This window comes from Ammodytes marinus, assembly GCF_949987685.1.
Source record: "Ammodytes marinus genome assembly, chromosome: 7".
NCBI lineage: Eukaryota > Metazoa > Chordata > Actinopteri > Uranoscopiformes > Ammodytidae > Ammodytes > Ammodytes marinus.
Genome location: NC_137211.1, coordinates 10,006,994 through 10,027,262, shown reverse-complemented (window position 1 = coordinate 10,027,262; position 20,269 = coordinate 10,006,994). Strand labels below are relative to the sequence as shown.

The 20,269-nt window shown below is 40.6% G+C and overlaps 1 protein-coding gene across 1 annotated transcript in view; it reads left to right on the top strand.

Annotated features, from left to right (window-relative positions):
• The first annotated feature begins 4,376 nt into the window (after positions 1-4,376).
• Positions 4,377-20,269, top strand: part of clstn1 (calsyntenin 1) — a 38,924-nt gene continuing 23,031 nt past the window's right edge. The window contains exons 1-2 of the mRNA XM_080030617.1: positions 4,377-4,624; positions 18,346-18,468. Of these exons, the coding sequence (XP_079886743.1) occupies positions 4,543-4,624; positions 18,346-18,468 (205 nt within the window). The 5' untranslated portion in view covers positions 4,377-4,542. The remainder of the gene's footprint in view (positions 4,625-18,345; positions 18,469-20,269) is intronic.

Below are 20,269 nucleotides of genomic sequence, written 5' to 3'. Positions count from 1 at the left end.
CCTCTGATTTAATTTTTCTGAGTTGCTCCCCTTGGGCAAATGCAATACTTGAACATTTCCTCAGATTTGCTCCTTTGTGAAAAAGACACCAAAAACCAAATAACTGTCTCTTTACACATCATTAAAAATCACATAGTCTTTGGGCTCTCCCAACCATTCCCTTCAGAGCAATTATCTCCAATAATCTGTGTCCATAAGAAGGAAAGTGGAACAAATAACTGGTATTCCAACATCTTCCGGTAGCTGGGGGAAGGAAAGGTAAATAGTATTTAATGACACAAACTGCAGACACAACACAGGAAAGAGAAGATTGAGAAGCTGAGGCACTTAATGGTCAGGACCACTTTTGGACTCCCATCATTGCAAAGAATTTTCATGCTCTGTGGGCTGCCAACCACCCACCATGATTGCGGCCCTGCGGTAATGTCTCCAACAATGTGATTGGGACTGACTGTGTCCAACCCCCCAGAGTATCCACCCCCTGTCTGTGCTGACAGAGTGTATAACTAAAGCAGAAACTGAGGTGGAGGGATTTTGAATAATGTGAGTGTCCATGAGGCGTCTGTGACCTTCGACCATCCAACTAATGTGTTGTACTTAATCCCCAAATCCTTTTTCTGTCAGCTCGGTCTTTGGGACAGACTGCAAGTCAAGTTCTTCTTTATGTTGAGCAGCCGCGAGGAGGAAAACAGAGCCACCAAACAGGGCTGATAATATGGATAACTTATAAATGAACCTACTGCACCTAGCAAATCTATCTATCTATCTATCTATCTATCTATCTATCTATCTATCTATCTATCTATCTATCTATCTATCTATCTATCTATCTATCTATCTATCTATCTATCTATCTATCTATCTATCTATCTATCTATCTATCTATCTATCTATCTATCTATCTATCTATCTATCTATCTATCTATCTATCTATCTATCTATCTATCTATCCATCCATCCAGCCATCCATCCATCCAGCCATCCATCCAGCCATCCATCCATATATCATAAGGCCTGTTGTACTAATATTAATAAAACAACACACTGTGTCCATTCCCATAGGATACCGGACACAAATAGCATCTTGACACAGCCCAACAGACAATACAGTTTACTATAATGTGAAAAAGGATGATCTTACTATTGATAGATATCTTTAACCAAGGGGAACAAAAAACTAAAAGTAACGGCATGCCTAAATAGCTGAGTAGAAACAAATCTCTCCATAATTAAGGGCAAACTGAGCCTTTAATATGTGGCATTATAGAGCGTTTTATCAAAATGTTGAACGTAGAATTCTGAGAAAACACTTCTCAGAAATCAACTCCTATAACTGTAAACCAATGAAACACCAGTCTATACTTTAAAAGTAATAAAGTACAAAGTGATAACCCAACATGACAACAAACCATCAACGGTCCTGGAAATCTTCAAAGAGCACAGCGGTCCCTCTGGTCTGAAGGAAGTAACACCAATCTGATCATTCATTTACGTCTCACACCTATCCACAAAGCCCTCCTATTGCTGGCCATTGTCCCCAAGAGGAATAATAATGGCCACTCTGTCTCTTCAGCAGTGATGGACATCTGTGGGGGGGCTTTGCTTCCACTTTCTCTTGTCCACTTCATTTGTTGCCAACGTGGAAACAAACAGGCATTGTGCTTCAGCTGTGCTGTTTCCCTGACTGCCCCTGTTTATAGACCCATCACTTAATTGTGGCCTCGAAAACAACAATTTCCTTTCTCTACTGTTACTCCATGATAACTGCAACTATTGAGACTGCACTGAGGTCTAATGGTCGGCCTTTATTTTTGCAACATTACAGTTTTTCTCAGTCGCTTTGGTGCTTTTCTCACATCACTATTAACATTTGCACAGCAGTTAGTGCATTTATCAAAACAATTAGTGCAAACTGCAAAACCTAGTGGCTAACCGGCAAAAGTACGTCACTTGCTCAAAATGGATAGTCTATTCCTCAAAAGCAAGTATTCATGTCAATGAAACTGCCAGTGTCATCAAAATGAGAAGTCTTGACACCATCGTTTATGAACAAGATAGTCAAATGGCTTTGTCATGTTTTCATTATGACAATTTATTCTCTCAGTGTTTTCCAATGCAAAAAAAAGGTCAGAACTTGGTGACACTACCTGAAAATGCTCAAGACAGCACTGTACACTACTTGTACAGCCATTTGAAAACTACAGTAAAGTTACACATTGCTGTAGTTAGGGGAGTAAGTGAGTACAAGACACTGAATACGTATGTTTCACATTTTTACTGTAGGCCTATATGCTCTTTGCAATTCTACAGCATTGTGCAAAAGAAAAATACACTTCAGTCACTTATTTAGAACAAACATAAAAAACACCCTTTTGGTAGAGCTGTGCACAAATGTGAACAATATACAGTAATGTTTTGCAGTTCTTTTTTGGGGGGGAATTAGGCTTGTGTAAGGCGACACAAGCATGATACCTGCATGGTCTTATTTCCTCTTTCTATCAACAAACTCAGAGCAAGGCTTCACAAGGACCGTTCTAATGTACAAAAACCAAACAAATTAAAGACACATGAGTCTGAATTTTCTCTAGCAGCAGCCATGTTGAGTTTGCTCAGTATTATGCAAAACACTGACATGGATGCTAAGGAGTTATTCTCTGATTGCATCGCATCCTTCTCTCCTTAGGGGTGCCATTCATAACTGATAGTGTTGAAAGATAACAGCAACCCCCACCCACATTTGCAATTCAAGACCTTGCTGTTCTCACAACGCCATTCACTTGTTGTTGTGTGGTTGTTGTATGGGCTGGTTAACTCATAATGAATCAATATGCTGCTCATTTTGATGATGTAGGCCTACCAGTCCCTTTTACCGTGAATGATTACTTTTTGAAAGTTGCTCTGTGTTATAAACCCGGGGCTACATTATAAGCGTGGATGGATGATCTCGCCTGACTGTGTTGGAGGATTAAACGACTTTGTGGCTTCAGAAGGCACACGATCAGTTTCACACATCTTAGTTTGTTCCATTCTGCTGGTGTCATGTTGTTCAAATATCCTTTTAACCATGCCTGGATTATCCAACCAGGGCCTCAAGGCAGCGTAGTACAGGACCACACTCTGCCAGACCAACCCTTCATGCTGAGCATCTGTCCAACCCTTTGAAGTATAAGGGGACTGATAAATGACTAATTTCCTGCCCACACCTAGTGCAATCATATTGCAAACATGATATTTGTCTTGAGGCAGACAGAAACCTTGGAGGGTCCTTGTTGGCTCCTGAGTGTTGTGTTTGAGTCAGTCATGCACTTCACATTATGACACTGGGTACCAGTATCCTCACAGGCCCCTTTGTAACACCAGAAGGCATTTTGCCCCCACCCTCAGCCTTAGTTTAGCCGTCTGTGCTAATCTAGCTGCATGCTCTCCCACAATAAAAATTACTGACGTCACTGGCCATCGTTGGACACGTGCTGAGTTCATGTTCCCCTCTTGAGATTGGATTTCTGAGCTCATACGCTGTAAGTGACTTGGAAATGACTTGGAAAAACAGGATAATAAAAAGAATATATTTTTTCGTTGTTGACACTTGTTTTATAGATTTAAATTTAAATGTGCTGGGTTAATTCAGGTTCCTAATAAATACAGACTTTTAGAGGTTAAGTTTGGTTATGACAACATCCCTATAGGCGATAGGCCTAGGCCTATAGGCTATATATTTAAATAGCCTACTATACCTACAACCAGATCTAGAATTTTGTCAGGGATGTAATAATAAAGTCCTGGACTTATTTACATAGGCCTAAGCGTTGCTGTTTTTTGACCAACCAAAAGATCAAGTAGGCTTCAAAGGAAATTGGTTAGCCTATAGCCTTTATGGATGATCATGTGAATGTGAAACGGTCAATAACATCAATTTGTGTTCTTTTTAGTCCCACAGTGTTTGTCTGAAGCATCTCTATGGACAAACACAAAAATATTATGCTACTTTGCTGATTAAACTTGTTTATTCAGTAATTGTATTTTCATTAGATTTTTAAAGGTTTTTGTGTTTTAGATTGCTAACTGAGCTTTGATTTATAAGGCCTAAAGGAATGGCTTAATCCAATAGGGTTTGCAGGTCAAAAAGGCTAGCCAACATTTTAGCAGCTGGCTATGTAAACTCCTATGCTTGCCTTCCGTGTGTCTTTATTGTGATTCGGTGGTTAGATATCACACAAAGGAACCTGTCATGGTGGACGCAAGAGCGCATATCTTTATAAGAAAGTGCCCGTGGGATTCAGTGCGCTCGGAGCGATTCAAACAAGTGCCCGACAGTCCGTGAACGCAGCTCGCTGCAAAACTGCGATAGAAGCGGTGATTGAAGAGGATAGCACAGAGCGGCGGTGGCGACGACGGCCATCTTAGAGCTACCGTGGTAACCGAGACTCATCTCCTGGATTTTTTTTATTTAATTTTTCTTGTCAAGACAAACATTTTGCCCGAGTGAGGAGGGAAGAAGACAGGCTATTTTTTCACTTCGCCGTGGCTGAACTCGAAGTCGGGATGCGGTTCCGAGGGAATAAACAATTTGCATCCGCAGTCGGACTGGTCCTCGGACTATTATGTGCGGTGGAGGCAGCTAAAGGTAACTAAGCTGGGATTTAATATGTCCCGTTGTATTTTGTCGGACAGGTTTCTTTGTGGTTTGGAAACGTCGCAGCTGAACGTATACAGGTCTCCGGGAGCTTTCCGGTGTGTTGGCAGACGGTGAAGGTTATAAGTGAAGTGTTTGCTGGGCTGTGCGGTCCTAAGGGATGATGCGTGTTGAGTAGAACCTGCTCAGGGATGGTCAGCTCCGCGAGCCGCAGCAGCAGCGGAGGGATGTGTCGTGAAGTATCCCGCCAGCAGCAAGTGCATCCCGCGACGCTGCATCAGTTTCAGCCTCACATAACCACGAATTACACATTCTATTCCAACTCCATTCATAATCTACAGATTTTATTATATCCTAACGCGAAGTAGGCTTCTTTGGAGATAATATCAAGGCCATGAAACGACCCCCTTCTGTCATCTGCATTCAGTCTATTTTTGGTCACTGGTGTCTTCTTAACTGTTTTAAGATGAAAAATATTTTCTACCCTTTTTATGATAGCCTATGCCCCCCCTCCTCCTCCTTACATGTCTGGTAGCCTACTCTTTGTACTTGCCTCCGTTTTACAGATAGACTATTCGAGTGTCCTATCTGAATTAAGGTGTGATGTTAGGCCTAGCTATGTTACTTTACCGTCCTCAGTCTTTCATAATTTTTTTTAATCAGTGTTATCAGACCACACAGGTGTAGTCTTCCAGTAGTAGGCCTAATAAGCCTTTTTAATACTTGATTTGGAAATGTAGTGGTCCTACCAGCTTGGAGCTTGGTTGGCTACGCATTGCAGATTCTCTTCTCAAGCCTCATGTTTTGTCTGTGGATTAGAACATGTAGCCTGTGTACTCTGATCATTGACCACAGTAAGTAAATAAGTAAATAAAAAGCCCTCAGTGGGTCTGGGCCTACATATGAACTGAGACTGTCTGGGGACTGAAACGTGTTCAAACTGGGCCTTTTCATTTGCAATGTCACCAATGGACACCATCACACAGTGAGGAGAGAGACATGCCTTTATTTGCTGCAGGGCGGTCTGCCTGCCTGATTACAACACTCTACTGCTCAGGCATGAACAGCTTCACTTGCATGAATTTATGGACACATTTTTCCCAATCTGCTGTCTCCCCAGTGTGAGCTGCCTGTTCCAGGGTGTGTAAAGGCAGGTCCATGTTACTCACTGGCCCTACCGGTACTATCAACATGCCCGGGCCGTTGCTGTCGCTCTAGGCCAGTATGTGTCGTTTTCAAGTAGGCCTAACTTTGTACCCTTTTTACCCTCCATGAACCACATACAAACCGAGGAAGGGTTATACATACCCATAAAAGTCAGTGCATGGGACTTTTAATCGTGCCATACTTTTTCCTGTTGCCATGTCAAGCAGCTGAGAATGCACAGCAGCGGGAGGCTGCCATTTGAAAAGGAGTAACTTAATTTATTTTCTCATTAGGTCAAAAGGAAAAGGGCCTACAGCAGTTGGTCCTGTCCTGGGTAGTGTGTGTGTGAATCTGCCTTTTTTCATGTTGTTGTAGCCATAGCCAAGTGTGTGTTTGTAAAGTGCACCTGCTGGCTTCCCTGCTCTTATCAGTGAAGGGGACCTGTGAAATCGTCATCAGGGCGAGGGCTTATCTTTTATTAACCAAAGGTCACTCACTCCCTTATCTTGTACGCCACTTCAAGTCACCTGCAGTCCAACATTGTGTTTTCATGGCTTGGCAATTATTTTTTTCATATATTTATATCGTTTTTTTACCAGGCACATTGCAGCGGGAAGTATGTTACTCTGCAGGTTTTTTCCCGTGTGTCCTCTCTAGATGTCTACACATGATTTGATGTCACAGACAGATAGATGTGTGTGTGTGTGTGTGTGTGTGTGTGTGTGTGTGTGTGTGTGTGTGTGTGTTTGTTAAACACGGGTGCAAACTTTGCTCCTCTGGCCTGTTGAAGCCTCAAAGCATTTGGGGCTTCTAACTCTTTGCCTCTGTCAATGTTTTTTTTTTTTAAATTGACACTTCTGGACCTTGTCATCCTTTCCACCATTTTGTCCAAGACTTGTTTTGGAGATCTCATCCATGTTGTAATCTATTCCCTTTCCTTTTGCTGCTGGGTGTCTTCATGTTTCTACTTAGTCAAACATTGGGGCTCTGCTGAGTTGCATGAGCTTCCTCTGTGCACACACAGCCAGACAAAGGAAAGGCCGGCTGCTGGGAAGTTCTCTGGCTCATTTGTCATCGAATTAAGCGACTCCAGTTGAACAAATTGGACGCCCTGCTTTGTGCGGTGCTGCTGAGTTAACATATAGCGCTCTCCTCCTTACGTGGCTGTGAAGAAGTATATTACAGGTCAGGTGCAAGCGTTCTCATTCACATTCATATTCATTGGAGAAAACTGATCACTGATCAATGATCCACTGAAAATTGCGTGTCAGTTATAGTCGTCAGATGTAATGTATCAGGTCAATATTTTTTCACTTTAAATTATGTTTTTTAAATTGGTCAGTCATGTTGCACTCTTCATAGCTTCCTCGTGATCACAGCCACATTACAATATTCTGTTTGTAAATATATCCATAAGACAAACAGAAATATATTTTACCCATTTTCTCTACAAATGCAAAACATGCTTTTTTGTTTACTTGAAAATGACATAGTGATTATGATTTTTTTTTAAAGCCCTCAATTAATTAATTGTTATAACAACTAATGTATCCATTTACTTGGCATTCTATCTATAGTTTAATGCTTATCATCTTTACAGGGGTCCCATCAGCAGCTTCGGAGAATTATCAATATTGGCCTTCAAAAAGTCATTATTGGTTGAAACCTTTTGCCTGGCTTAGGAAACTCTCTTCCTCAAAATACTGTTGCTCTATTGATCCCAGGATCTCACATACCGAAGTGTTGGATGGCCGCCATCCGTAACCTGGTTGACCCCTAGAAAATAAATATACCTTTAATGTTTCTATTGACTGTAGTAGACACTCAGAGGATCCCCCTATAGTAAACCCCTCGAGCGACCAACAATCAGTGTGACGTATGTCATCTTGCTATGTTAACAGAAACTATGTGGATGCACACAGCCGACAATGACTGCATTGTTCGTTTCTCCCATGCAACTCTCGTAACACAAGTTGTGTGCCATCATTCAGCATCAGTTTGCAGACTTTGTTTCTTTCCTGCAGAAATGTCGTTTTACATCTAGAGGGTGATGGCTGGTGAAGAAGTGAATCGGTTCAGCTTGTCCTGGCTTTATCAGCTGGTAAAACAAAAACAAGATGATGTCAGCTGTCATTGTGTCACTAGGTTTTTTTGATTTCATATTTAGTGATCTGCTCCAGGTATTCCATGGTGCGTTGTCTCTACTTGCCATAAGTCATAGATGCAATAAAAAAGCACTTTCAGCAAAAACATACTAACATGACATAATTTGCTGTTTTAATGATGATAATTAAGGCTGATTGTAATCATGATTTCTAAAGAGAACCTCAAGTCTATCCAGGAACATATAAGGAGAGTTTTAACAATAGGTTGTTTTACTAAATCAGCCATTAACTGGCCATTTGTCTTAATAATGCAGTCGTACAGGCCTATGCGCAAATATGAATATTCAGAGCTGTAATGTGCACATATGATTTGATTTTCAGTTGTTACTTTGTTTCAGTGTGGGATATGCCATGGCCGCATGATATTCACAGCAAATAATAGAAAACAAAATGGAATATCAGAAAATAAATGAATTACCTCTGTCAGGGTCTGCCAAATGCGTGTCAAATTTTGGGGAGATTGGATAATATTTGTTGGAGTAATGATGACACAGATGATATAAGAAGATTCTTAAACAGTGGTGAACGCGTTAAGGCAGAAATAGGTGATATTAATGTTTGTAGATTTGTCAAAATGCAGCAATAGGGGGGAAATGGTGTCACACTCAAACCTTATCACCTGCACATAATTGGGTCACAACCCTTTTCTGATGTATTTGTTTAACTATTCCGGTGACAAACAAACAATCAAGACTGAGGCAATGATGGACAAATGCACTGTTTTTAAATTGGTTAAATAATTGATTACAGCATCTCTGGAGTAGTATCAGAACCATTACAAAAAACTTTACTAAGTATTGCTCTGAACAACAGTTTACTTGCCCTACACAGAGGCCCTGTTCCTACAAGTTAACTCTTGCATTTCTCTCAGTATTTATTCAGCGATTTCTCAGAGGAACAAAGGGATTTTTTGGCCCAGACTTCAGGGTCGGGATCTTGACTAAGCACGTCACAATGTGGTCACTGTTCCAAGGATTGCGACTCAAGCCCCTCAAGAATGTGTATATGAGATAATCCCCCGAAAGCGCTAAATTGTTGAAGCATTTCAATTTGGTAATTTGCCACTTAGTGTTGAAAAGCCAAGCCATGAGAATACTGGGCTCAACTTGGGTCGGGGTGCCTTTCCTCTCATTGGTGTTGTGAATATTATGTTGTGCCATATGACTAGAAAGATCGTCCACCAAGAAAGGAGGTTAACATTGGTCCTGATGTTACACATTGAAGAGAAGAGCAGAGCATAAAGGAATCTTCAGAAATGAAAACACCAGAGTGAGAGACTATTGATACGAATTGGCCAATCTGCTCAAATACGTTTGCAAATTTTGTGATGAATACTGAAATGTATATGTGCACTAGAAATGATCAATTTTCTTGATTTAAATGTCAATATGGAAATTGAGCCTTGACTCAGACAGTTACAGGTCATGGTGCACAGCTCATAATGTTATACAGATTGAAGTTCTACCAATATCTTTTCTGGCTGTGTAACCTCCTCCCTGGAGTCCCATTGCTTGCAGCAGGGGAAATTGGCACAGTGCAGAGCTATTCATATTTGGGTGTGTGTGTCCTCATTAAGATTCAGGATCCCTGGGAAACAGGTAACCAGAGCGCGCATTACCTGCCTCAGGTCAGCTACGCTCGAGTGCCTGTGCAAGAGCTCTAGCAGTCTCACTCTCACTCCTTCACTCTCACTGGCTCTTTTGTGCCGTTCTCACAGAGAGGTGATTGAGTCGCATTCAAGGCTCCCCACCCCCTCTCCATAGGAGCACTAGGGTCGAGGAGGGTGCGTTCGCTCTGCCGGACGGCCCGACACAAACAAATGTTGTTGTTGCCTGGCAGGGCAACTGAGAGGCTCTCCTGTCCTGTGTGAGCTGTGAGGGGCCTCTCAGGTCTGGCTTTCCTTCACGGGGTCTTCAAGGCTTCCGTGAACAGTCCCAGTCTGTGATGGCTGATGGTGGACGGCTTGCGTCAACAAGCTGAGGAGCTTGTAAGGCAAACAGAGAAGTGTGCCGTGCCGTCGGTTTCAGACCATGAGCTGATTGTCCATTGATTATTCCTCGTCCAGGGAATTAGAGAGCCACTCGCCAGCATACTTCAAGTCGGACTCCCATTTTGCATGCATCTCATATCTTCACCTATTTGGCTGCACTTTCTGTTTGCCTCTGTTGGATATTGCCTTCTAAACTACCATGAAGGGCCCTTGTTGTTGTTGTTGTTGTTGTTGTTGTTGTTGTTGTTGTTTCTTGTCTAGCGGGAAATCACAGCTTCTGGCAAGCCAAAATATTTTAAATAGTTCGAAATCAGTCCATAGCTGGAATTACCTACTTCTCAAATACTCTTAGGCAGTTGACATAAGTGGTGCATGAATATCCTTTTTCTTTTTACAGATTAAACTGTTCAAATTTTAAAAAAAAATGTTGTCATCTCCCTGGAGACACTTCAAGGTCTGACTATCACCTGAGCAGCACAGACACTCCTTTCTTCTGTGTACTGCTGCAGCTATCGGGACAAATATGGATAAATAGCCTGGCAACAGAGAGGCTTTATTTAGTCTCAAACAGTAATAATACATGCTGCACACTCTGCGTGTTGACCGTGCTGCCATTTATGTTGCCTGTGAACGGCAGGTTTTACTCTTAATTTGAATTTATTCATAATTCTGTGTAATCAAAACATTTGCACCAAGCCTAGACTATTTATTCAGACTTGTTTACACTATTTAAGAGCTATACCATGTAAGTCACAGCAAATAAAATGGTTCGAAATTAAAAACTTGCATATGAATGCACTAAATAAATTGTATAAAGTGTTGCTCTTTTAATCTGCCTGCCAGTGGGGTTGTAGTAGGGCTTCACATTTGCAATCAAAGAAGATGAAGGCTTGCAAGTTGTCGGACGTCAAATATGTAAAATATGAGCTGAATCGATGAAGTCTCGCCCCCCGTAACACGTCACAGGCCTCACTTTTAGCTGCACCATCATCATCATTACACAACATGCCCTCAGAGGTTCCCATGGCTTCGTCTCATAATTACAGACTGATCATCTGCTACACTGATGCTGCTACAATCTGGCCAGCTGTGGTGTATTTCTCCCTGTATCTCCCCCAGTGACCAGTAGCCTGTAAATAGTCTGCTATCATTGTGCTTGGATTAGTCTGTGGCAGAAGTAGGGGTTATACAGTAGCTGGGCACGTGCAAAGCCTTTTGCTAAGCGTTATATGGAGGCAGAACGGAGGGAGAGAGTCAGTGCATACAGGCGTCCTGTTGAATCTCAGGATTAGCAGGACCTATTGTGGGCCTAACGTTCTCGCAGGAAGTATTTCATCACGGTTAATAGGTCAAACTGTAAGGGTTAGGCTTCAATAAAAAAGGCCTGGCAACCGTAAAGGGGCTTTGTCTTTGTCTCCAAATGTGAATGGTCAGTATGTTACCCCTATTCTTTGGGGCTCATGGAAGAAGTCAGTGGTGGTATCATCATCACACTGCTGAAAGTTTGCTATGGAGTTTTTTACTGTTTATTGTTCATGTTGGTGACAGATCATTCTGCCCATTTGACACAAAATACACCAACACGTTTCTATTAAAATAGGTGTAAGGCCTATGAAGTCTTAACTACTCAAGACCACTGATTGTGCTGCAAATCAGTTTTTCAAGACGAGCAAAAAAGTGCAGTGCAAATCACGCTGGACAACAAATGTTCTTTTTTAGAGCTGCAACGATTAATCGACAAATCGATTATTAATCGATTATTAAAATAATCGCCAACTATTTTGATCATCGATTAATCGTTTCGAATAATCTTTTGATAAAAAAATTCTCCGATTTCAGCTTCTCAAATGTGAATATTTTCTGGTTTCTTTAATCCTATTATGACAGTAAACTGAAATATCTGTGTGTTATGGACATAACAATACATTTGAGGACGTCAACATGGGCTTTGGAAAATTTATTAAAAAAAATCACCATTTTCTGACATTTTACGGACCAAAACACTAGTCCATTAATAATCGATTAATCGAGAAAATAATCCGCAGATTAATCGATTATCAAAATAATCGTTAGTTTCAGCCCTATTCTTTTTATATCTTTATCATATATGTATAACAGGGCTCGCATACTTGTCTTCCTGCATTGTGTACCACCTTACAGTTCAGGCACTTGATAGAAGTGGGGATAACTACTGGCTATATTGTCTCACCTTAGTATTTAAATTGTGTTGCGTTAATAATTATTTTTTTTAATTATTTTTTTCAAACTTCTAATAGACCCCAGCGACGATGAACATACATATACAAACACAAGTCTAAAATAACCCCTTTAGTTTCTTAGGTAGACCAAATTATTTTGTATTGCAGTATCCGTCTGTCTATGCCGCTGATTTATCCCTCTGTTTATCATTTGGATTCCAGTTGTTGTGGGGACATTGAAAACTCAATTCATTGTATCACGCTCATCGTGAGACACTCATAATAAAAGGTTGACAGTGTTTGATTTTGGCAGCCTTTGTCTATTTGTATGATATCTTTCTCGTTGCTTGACCTTGTCACTGAATGAAATTGACGCATCCCCTTATAGGATTAAATATCATTGGCTTTATTTGCTGCATAATGGATTGTATATACTACCAGGTACTGACTGTGTTGGGCGGGCTGTAAGTGGGTCCAGTATCCTGCCATCTGTGCACATATGATAACTGTTTGATTCAGTGGGTTTCATTTTCAGTTTGACTTTTGAGATGGATGCTGTTCCAAATACGTCATTGCCTGTTTCTACACTTTTTTTTTTGTAGATGTGTTTCATGTCGCCATGTGCTGAAGCTGCTGGTTCATATCTATTATTTAGTTAGAGACAAATATCCGCCCAATTATATCTGTGTGTTTATATCCCAACCCTCCATCTAATATTTATGTTGAGGCTAATGGTTTCTTTTTGCTAAGAAAGGATGGTGAGTCACTGTGCTCTATTTGTCTCCTTAATCCCACAATGTATGCAAACTAACATTTTAGGAGTAGTAGTTTTTTTAAAAACTTTGTACCTTTGCTTTATGCTCGCTCCTGTCGATGCAGTCTGCACACAAGCAGGAAAAGGCAGATAAAATGGAGTTAATGTTGTAGCATCCAGCCATGTTGCTAGGTGTGCATGCTGTGTCTCTGAGACGTTAACATCCTAAATTAAACTCACTTTTGTGTCCAGGTGCTGCATTCCTATTTGTACATAAAATCTATGTTACGTAAAACGGTCAGTGTTCAGTCACCATTTTCTTACCATCTGCGTTTCTATCTATGTACATCTAGTTTATTCTCTCGAGTATAAATAAAAGTTAAATTAAATATACTATGGAAAGAAAAAGATCAAACACATTGCTGGCCAACAAACTATTGCAGGTAGGGATGGGAGCCGAAATCCAGTTATTAAACGGCCCTGGCTGCTGGTCTAAATGATTGAAGGCCGTAGATATATCGATTTATAATTACCAGTTCTGATCTATGTATTGGCAAAATAAGCTAAATCAAATAGTTATGTAATCCAGAAGAGAGATATCTCTTTCTCTCTGAACCTGATGTACCCTTGTACAGCTCACTCTGCAGTGCACTACAGAGTACAACTGTATATAAGGTGCAGTGTTAGGGTACAAAAACAAGTGATAAGAGTACTGTGAGGATAGGATAAGAGCACTGTTAAAGTATTATTGTCCTATATTTAGTGGCAGGTGTAATGGAGGCACACTCTGACAGGATTATTGTGCTCTTTCCATATAGCTGGTTAACAATGCATTTTACCTTGCGTAACATTGACCCACATCGTTGTGACCTCCTTTTTAGATTCAACATGTGAGGATTTAGGACTATGATCTCTTGGTTAGTTTGTTTGTTTATCTTATTAACAGAAAATGTATCGGATATTTATAACAATTATGTATAATCGTTATAAATTAAAATGTCATTCCACTCACCAATAGCAACTCAGGAAAGATTGCTTTTCACTTATGCTCCTCCTGACAGATGGAATAGACTTCAGGACTCACTAAAACTGGAGTGATTGGTCTCAATTGAGACATTCAAGGTGATAATTGAAGTTGCATTTAATAAGGATTGCTCTTGTTTTAAATAGCTTTCTTAATTGCCTCATTGTATTACTTATATGTATTGCAATGTTGTTCTGGTTGTATGACTGACTGTTTATATATATTTTACATTTCTATTGTATTTGTGTTATGTTATGTTTTTATTGTGTGTTGTAAGCAGGGCGTCATTGAAAAAGAGAGCTTGCTCTCAATGGCCTTCCCTGAATAAATAAAGGTTAAATAAATAAAATTATTTATAGAACCATTTGTTGCATCCCTACGTGGGACTAAGCAACACGTGACACACCTTTACTGAGCCTATTTTATTTACTAGATAATTATCAAGGGAAGAAATGATGTCAATTTACAGAAGATATAACCTACCAAAACTCTTGCTTCTCAAGCATCTCCTGCAGTATGTCACAGGGACAATTTTAATGTTGATTCATTAGGAGTGAAGAGTTTCCTCTTCAATTATCTGCTTTCATGGGAGTGAGAAAAAGAAGAAAGTGGCAGAAATGCTAAATATCCTCAGTGCTGCAGCAGTGGGCCTCTCTCCGACACCTCAATTCCAAGAATAATTGTGTCGAATGTTCTCTGCCAAGGAACTCACAGCACAGCACATGTTCTTGCCAGTCATTGCAGGTCTCCAGGGCGAGGATGAAGCTGTCTTGTTAATAGGCCTTGTTGGCAATTTCACACAATGTGTGTGAAAATTTCACGCTTTGAATCAAACCACGCTTTAGATTTCATTTCGTGGGAGGTGTGTGTGAGTGAAGGGGGCTTTAATTTTAATGGGGATGCTCAGCGGTGGAACAGTTTTCTTTGGATGTGTCACTGTTCTCCCAGGTTTTCCCCTTCATCCCATCATTGGGAACTGGTCTCTTCTGTCAGACTTTACTGGACATAACAGCACAAAGATGATTGAATGTGGTAGAATTTTCATGACTTCCAAACTACCACATTTAGTTTTACCTGTTCCTACCGGCATTGAGTTGGTGTGCTTGTTTACACTGGTTGAAATGCACTTTTTTTAGTATACCTCTTTTTCAAAACTTCAGTCAATGTGGAGATACATGCTATATGCAATGAACTTACTTTACCAGATAGGAAGGGCAAAGGGAAGGCAGTGTTCTTGGTTGGTTCATCTGTTTAGGTTTAAATGTCTCGTACCTGCAGCAGCTTTGAGAATGCAACCTGATGCTGTACCATCCAGTGCTGGTCCTGGTTCAGTGCAATTCAGTGCCATGTGTGAATGCCACTCGTGGACAATTGTGAGTCCCGACATGGGAGTGGGGCCTTGCTAATACTAACCGTGACTCTGGGGAAGCTAAATCAGATTATTGTAGTAGTCTGGCCTAGCAATCTGTCTAAAGATTTCAGGTCACGAGACGCTCAGCTAAGACGATTAATTGGGCTTGATCAATTCCAAACATGACTAGCAATCATGGCATTGGCAACTCATTCTTACTAAGCATAGCTCTTGTAAGACAAGATTTAAACAGAAATGGAAAATTATTTATTGAAACTGAAATAGCAATTGTAACATGGGATATATTTACTTTATGCAGTGTGAATTTTAAAGCATGTCTTATTCGGATAGCTCAACAAGAACTTTTCTCTATTTATGGAAAATTATGTTGGTGGGTAATTCTCATCCTTTGCGGTCCCACATCATACCAATGATGTACAAGTAGCTCATAATTAATTGTCATTGATCGTGTAATTACTGAGAATTACACTTAATTATGTAAAGACATACGATGCGATTCATTTGCTCCGCTGAAATTGGATTTGGCAGACTGACAACTGAAAGTCGTCTGAGAACATCCCCATCGTTTATTTTGCTTTTATAGGTTTCCTTTTCATCAAGTTACTGTTTTGAAGCTCCTAACATCATTATAAAATTCAAATGATAAGTACTATGTGATTTCCAGTCTTTCTGCATCATGACACGGCTGTGGATTTAATTTAACTTTCAACACATAATGCAATTAGGATTTGACTATAAAGACTCATGGAAGAAAATGTTGTATTACTGTTGAATGTACTATGTAACCTAATGAACAATTTGGTCAGCCAATGAGGACTTGTTAAAGTTTTTGGAACAAGGTGTTAATTGATGTTTTTAACACTTTGGTTTTCAGATGTTATAGACGACATCGCATGCCATATTATCCACATAGTTGAGGAAGTATTACGACTACGAGCACACAGGTGCCAAATACATTTTAGTTAGGCAGCATCAACAACTGCATGAATGGCACCAGCGTTTTGCAACAGAGACACAGCAATTACTCCACTGTCCATTTAAATAATGCTGTTTGTTGAGATGATTGTTGCGCTCAGAATGTGTTATTGTTTGCTGGTAATTGAATAAACGTGGGCCAGAAGATGTGCTTCTTTTAGTAATGAAGACGGTTATATCTTGCATTTCCCTTCACACAGAAGTAGACTTTTCCTTATGAAAATAGTAACTTGAAATTTTTTATACTAAAATAACATAATTCAGTTGGAAATATGATTTGCTCATTAGAGTTTTGGGTAGAGTCAGTGACAACAAAATGGGCTATATTATAACGAAGCTTTTATACAGAACATCAATTAAGACCTAAGCTGTCCGAGAAACCTGGATATTATAGATAAAGAAGACTTGATTGACAGCTTTATTTTCCATGCTTTCATCATGTATGCTTTGATACTTTGGGAAGAAATGTCCTATCAGGGTGGATGAATGCCTACTGTGCTGAGGTCGATGCTGTCCCACTGTTAATCGTTTAGTCTACCGCAGCAGTTCAATGTTAGCATAGAGTAGCTAGAGTGCATGGCCTGGCCACATTGAATTGAACGGACTGTAATCAAAGTACCTTCTGAATAAGGACAGTGAGGTTGGGGTGAGGGCAGAGAGGCAGCATACTATACTGCATGAACACAACAGATTGTTTCAACAATTTCTAGATTTTCTACTTTGTTGCTCAACAAATTAACTTATTTTATTTCTTTTTTTAATATTTCCAATCTTCAGGTAACAAACAAGCTTTCACACAGGCAGTCCCTGATTGGTCAGTCTCTTAAAAACACCCCACCTCTGTCCTCCATAGGTCTTTGCAGGAACCTCTGGCAAACGAAAAACATTTCCACACTGGAGCATTGTCGCTTTAACAAAAAGTAGAGCGCATGGCATAATGCATGTCAGCTCCCCCATGTATATTTCAGCAAATCACGATGCATATTATGACTACATCTTCTAATGTGCACTCACGTTGCAGACTCTGACTTGCACTTCCTAAACCTTTACTGAACCCAGGCCAACAGGCCTTTGGTAAAGTCCAGCCCTGTATCCTTCCAAAATACAGCCAAAGAGATATACTGTAACTGGATATTAGATCTGGACGGTCTTGCTTTTTTTTGTGCCTGTTTAGTTTAGTCTTCTGAGTATTTCTCCCTGATCTGGCCTATTACATCTGCCCCACACAGTGCGCTGTCAGCCAGAGTCAGCATCACCTTTGCAGATAAATAGCAGAGATTGCCATCCTCCTCCATCTCTCCTTGCTCTGGAGTGAGCACATATTGGCTGTAAGAGAGCTGCATCTCCCATGCGTCGATGCTGCTGTTTGCCTTTGCCAGCCCAAATATGTCATTCACCGCAGCTCTCTCTGCAGCCGCCAGGCAGCTACAGCAGAGTCCTGTCTGCAGCTGGGATGCTTCCCAGGCCGACTAGAGCACAAAGCTGTAGACTAGGGCCCCACTATACTGCTCCACACAGCAGCCCGAGTCATAGCCAGAGCCTACCCCTGTGATACTCGAGTCAAAACTCACTAGGTGATATGGATTGTGGTACTGTCTGTCTGCTGGAAACATTGCTGGTGTAGAAAGTGCTATCATAAAATCATTCTTGAAATAATCCTGTCAACAAATCGAACATTTACCTTAAGCACATTGTATTTCGGATTAAGAATGATGTTTAATGGAGGGTCAAGAGCAGCAGCTGTTTCAGTTCCCTGTGAAACCCAGCAGATTCTAGGTCCTCATTGTCTCATGGTTGCCCCGTTCCTGCTGTAGATAGATGATGCCTTCATTGTTTGTGGAGCTTCTAAAAATAATATTACAGCATCCAAAACCTCATTAAAAAATGTACTTAAGCTGCAAAAGGAGGAAATATAAAACCCAAGGAAGCTATTTTTTTTTTCTTTTTATATAGAAAACACAGATTGAATCTGAATATTAATTTAAAAGCACTAAAAAATATAGATGTGAATTGCTAATTAGTCAAGTCCTCAAGACAGACATGATTCCTAAAGACTTTCTATTTCTCTCCTCTCTCTGTTTCTCACAGTCAATAAGCACAAACCATGGATCGAGACGACGTACCACGGGATCGTAACGGAAAATGACGACAAAGTGCTTCTGGACCCGCCTCTGATTGCTCTGGACAAGGATGCTCCTCTACGCTACGCAGGTGAGAGAGGAGGGTTAATGCATCTGCTTTTCATTTTAGTCCCTTTGGATTCACTTTGGAAATTTCTCTCTTCTCGTTTGACACTTAATAAAAAGGAAAAAACCCACTCTGTGCCATGAACGCTTTGAAAATTGTGTTTCAGGTGATGAATGGAGAAAAACTGCTCATGTATGAATAATGTGAATGGCATAGATATTTCAAAGACTTTGATGTGTACGCTTAAAGACATGTAATCAGTTTCCCAATGGATTCCTTTTGAATTGAACTGGCTATTATTGTAAATTAAACTGGGAAAAAAAGCTCTCCTCGCATGAAAGAATAACTCCAAATACAGTTTCAGCATAATGCTTAGAATTCATCACGTCCTGCTTATTATATCAGGATCCTTCTCTACCAGGTGTTTTATTATCTAGAACTGTATTTCCATGTAGATAATATTAAAAATTACTAGTGTGTTTATTCTACGCAAATGTTCACTGCCTTAGTAGTAAAGGAAGCAATCACTTTGCTATATAGCACACAGATTTGTATGAGGTGCCTGTCATACAGGCATACAGCTGGCTACCATATCTTCCAGCTCGGCCCTTTTGATATTCAGATCAAAATACCCTTTCATGTTTTTGTTTCTTCTTCCCCCCCCACCCCCCCCTCGCTAGAGAGGTACAATTAGTGTGTGCTTTATGGACCAAGGCAGCATTGGCTCTGGGTTTAAAAAAAAAATCATATCAGCATAGACTCTGGCGGGGGTTCAGGGCACCAAAGCATTGGAAATGATTTCCCACCATTTCACATCACATGAGTTGTGTGATCTTTTGTCTGCTGCTCCCTGCACACTCGGCGCTCTGACTCTATTTGATATAGCCATTTTTATCTCAAAGATTACTTCTCCTGATTTAGCAAGTGAGGCTTTAATGTTCACATGCTTGTCATATGAGATGCCAAATATAATACTCTTTCACAAAGTTATGTGAAAATGTGATTGTTCTCTAGAGCCGATCGGCCCGGCTGAAAGCATTTTTTATAAATGGGGCAACAACAGCAAGGGGCCCGTCATTTCTAAAGAGCAGGAAATTGAATAATACCCATTCTGTGAGTGAGGTTTGCCTCCTTTCACAGTAAATTTGTGTTGAATACAGAGATTGGTGCACCCACTTCTATCAGCCTACGGCTTCCTTTTCTGATGAACAGGGCTTTGCAAAATAGACTGTGTCCCTGTGACGCCCCTAGAAGCCAGCAATCTGGCTTCACGTGGCATCAAGGGTGACCAGCTCTGTCGTGTCAGCCTCCATCTGTGGCAACAAGCAGGGTTGACTGTAACGCTGACCCACAGGCCAAAGAAGCCCAATCACTGGCTCTTAAAGCCATACTCAGTCATTGTAATGCAAAACACTTTTTGTCAAAATCAGCGAATATCTGCTCGGCATCCGGTATTAAGTGTTCATTTTTTGTCCGCTTAGAAAAAGTCTGGTGTTTATACACAGCCGAGGCCCTGAAAATCTAAATGCGTATTTCATGTAGGAACATCAGGCAGAAAAAAATATCCTAAATTCTGCAACCAGATACTACAGATTATATAGCATATTGACCTTTTGAGCCTATACACATTCACTGTATTAATTTAGTACCAACAGTAAAAAAAAATAGACCAATGCAGGTCAAGCCTTTTAAAATCAATATGTGACAATTATTGTGAAGGCGGACCCGACCTGAGCTCACAGGCCAGTGTCACAAAGCAAAGAGCTGAGGAATTCTTAAAGCCGCGGTGTGAACTGGTCATTAGAGAGGCCGTGACACGGAGGCC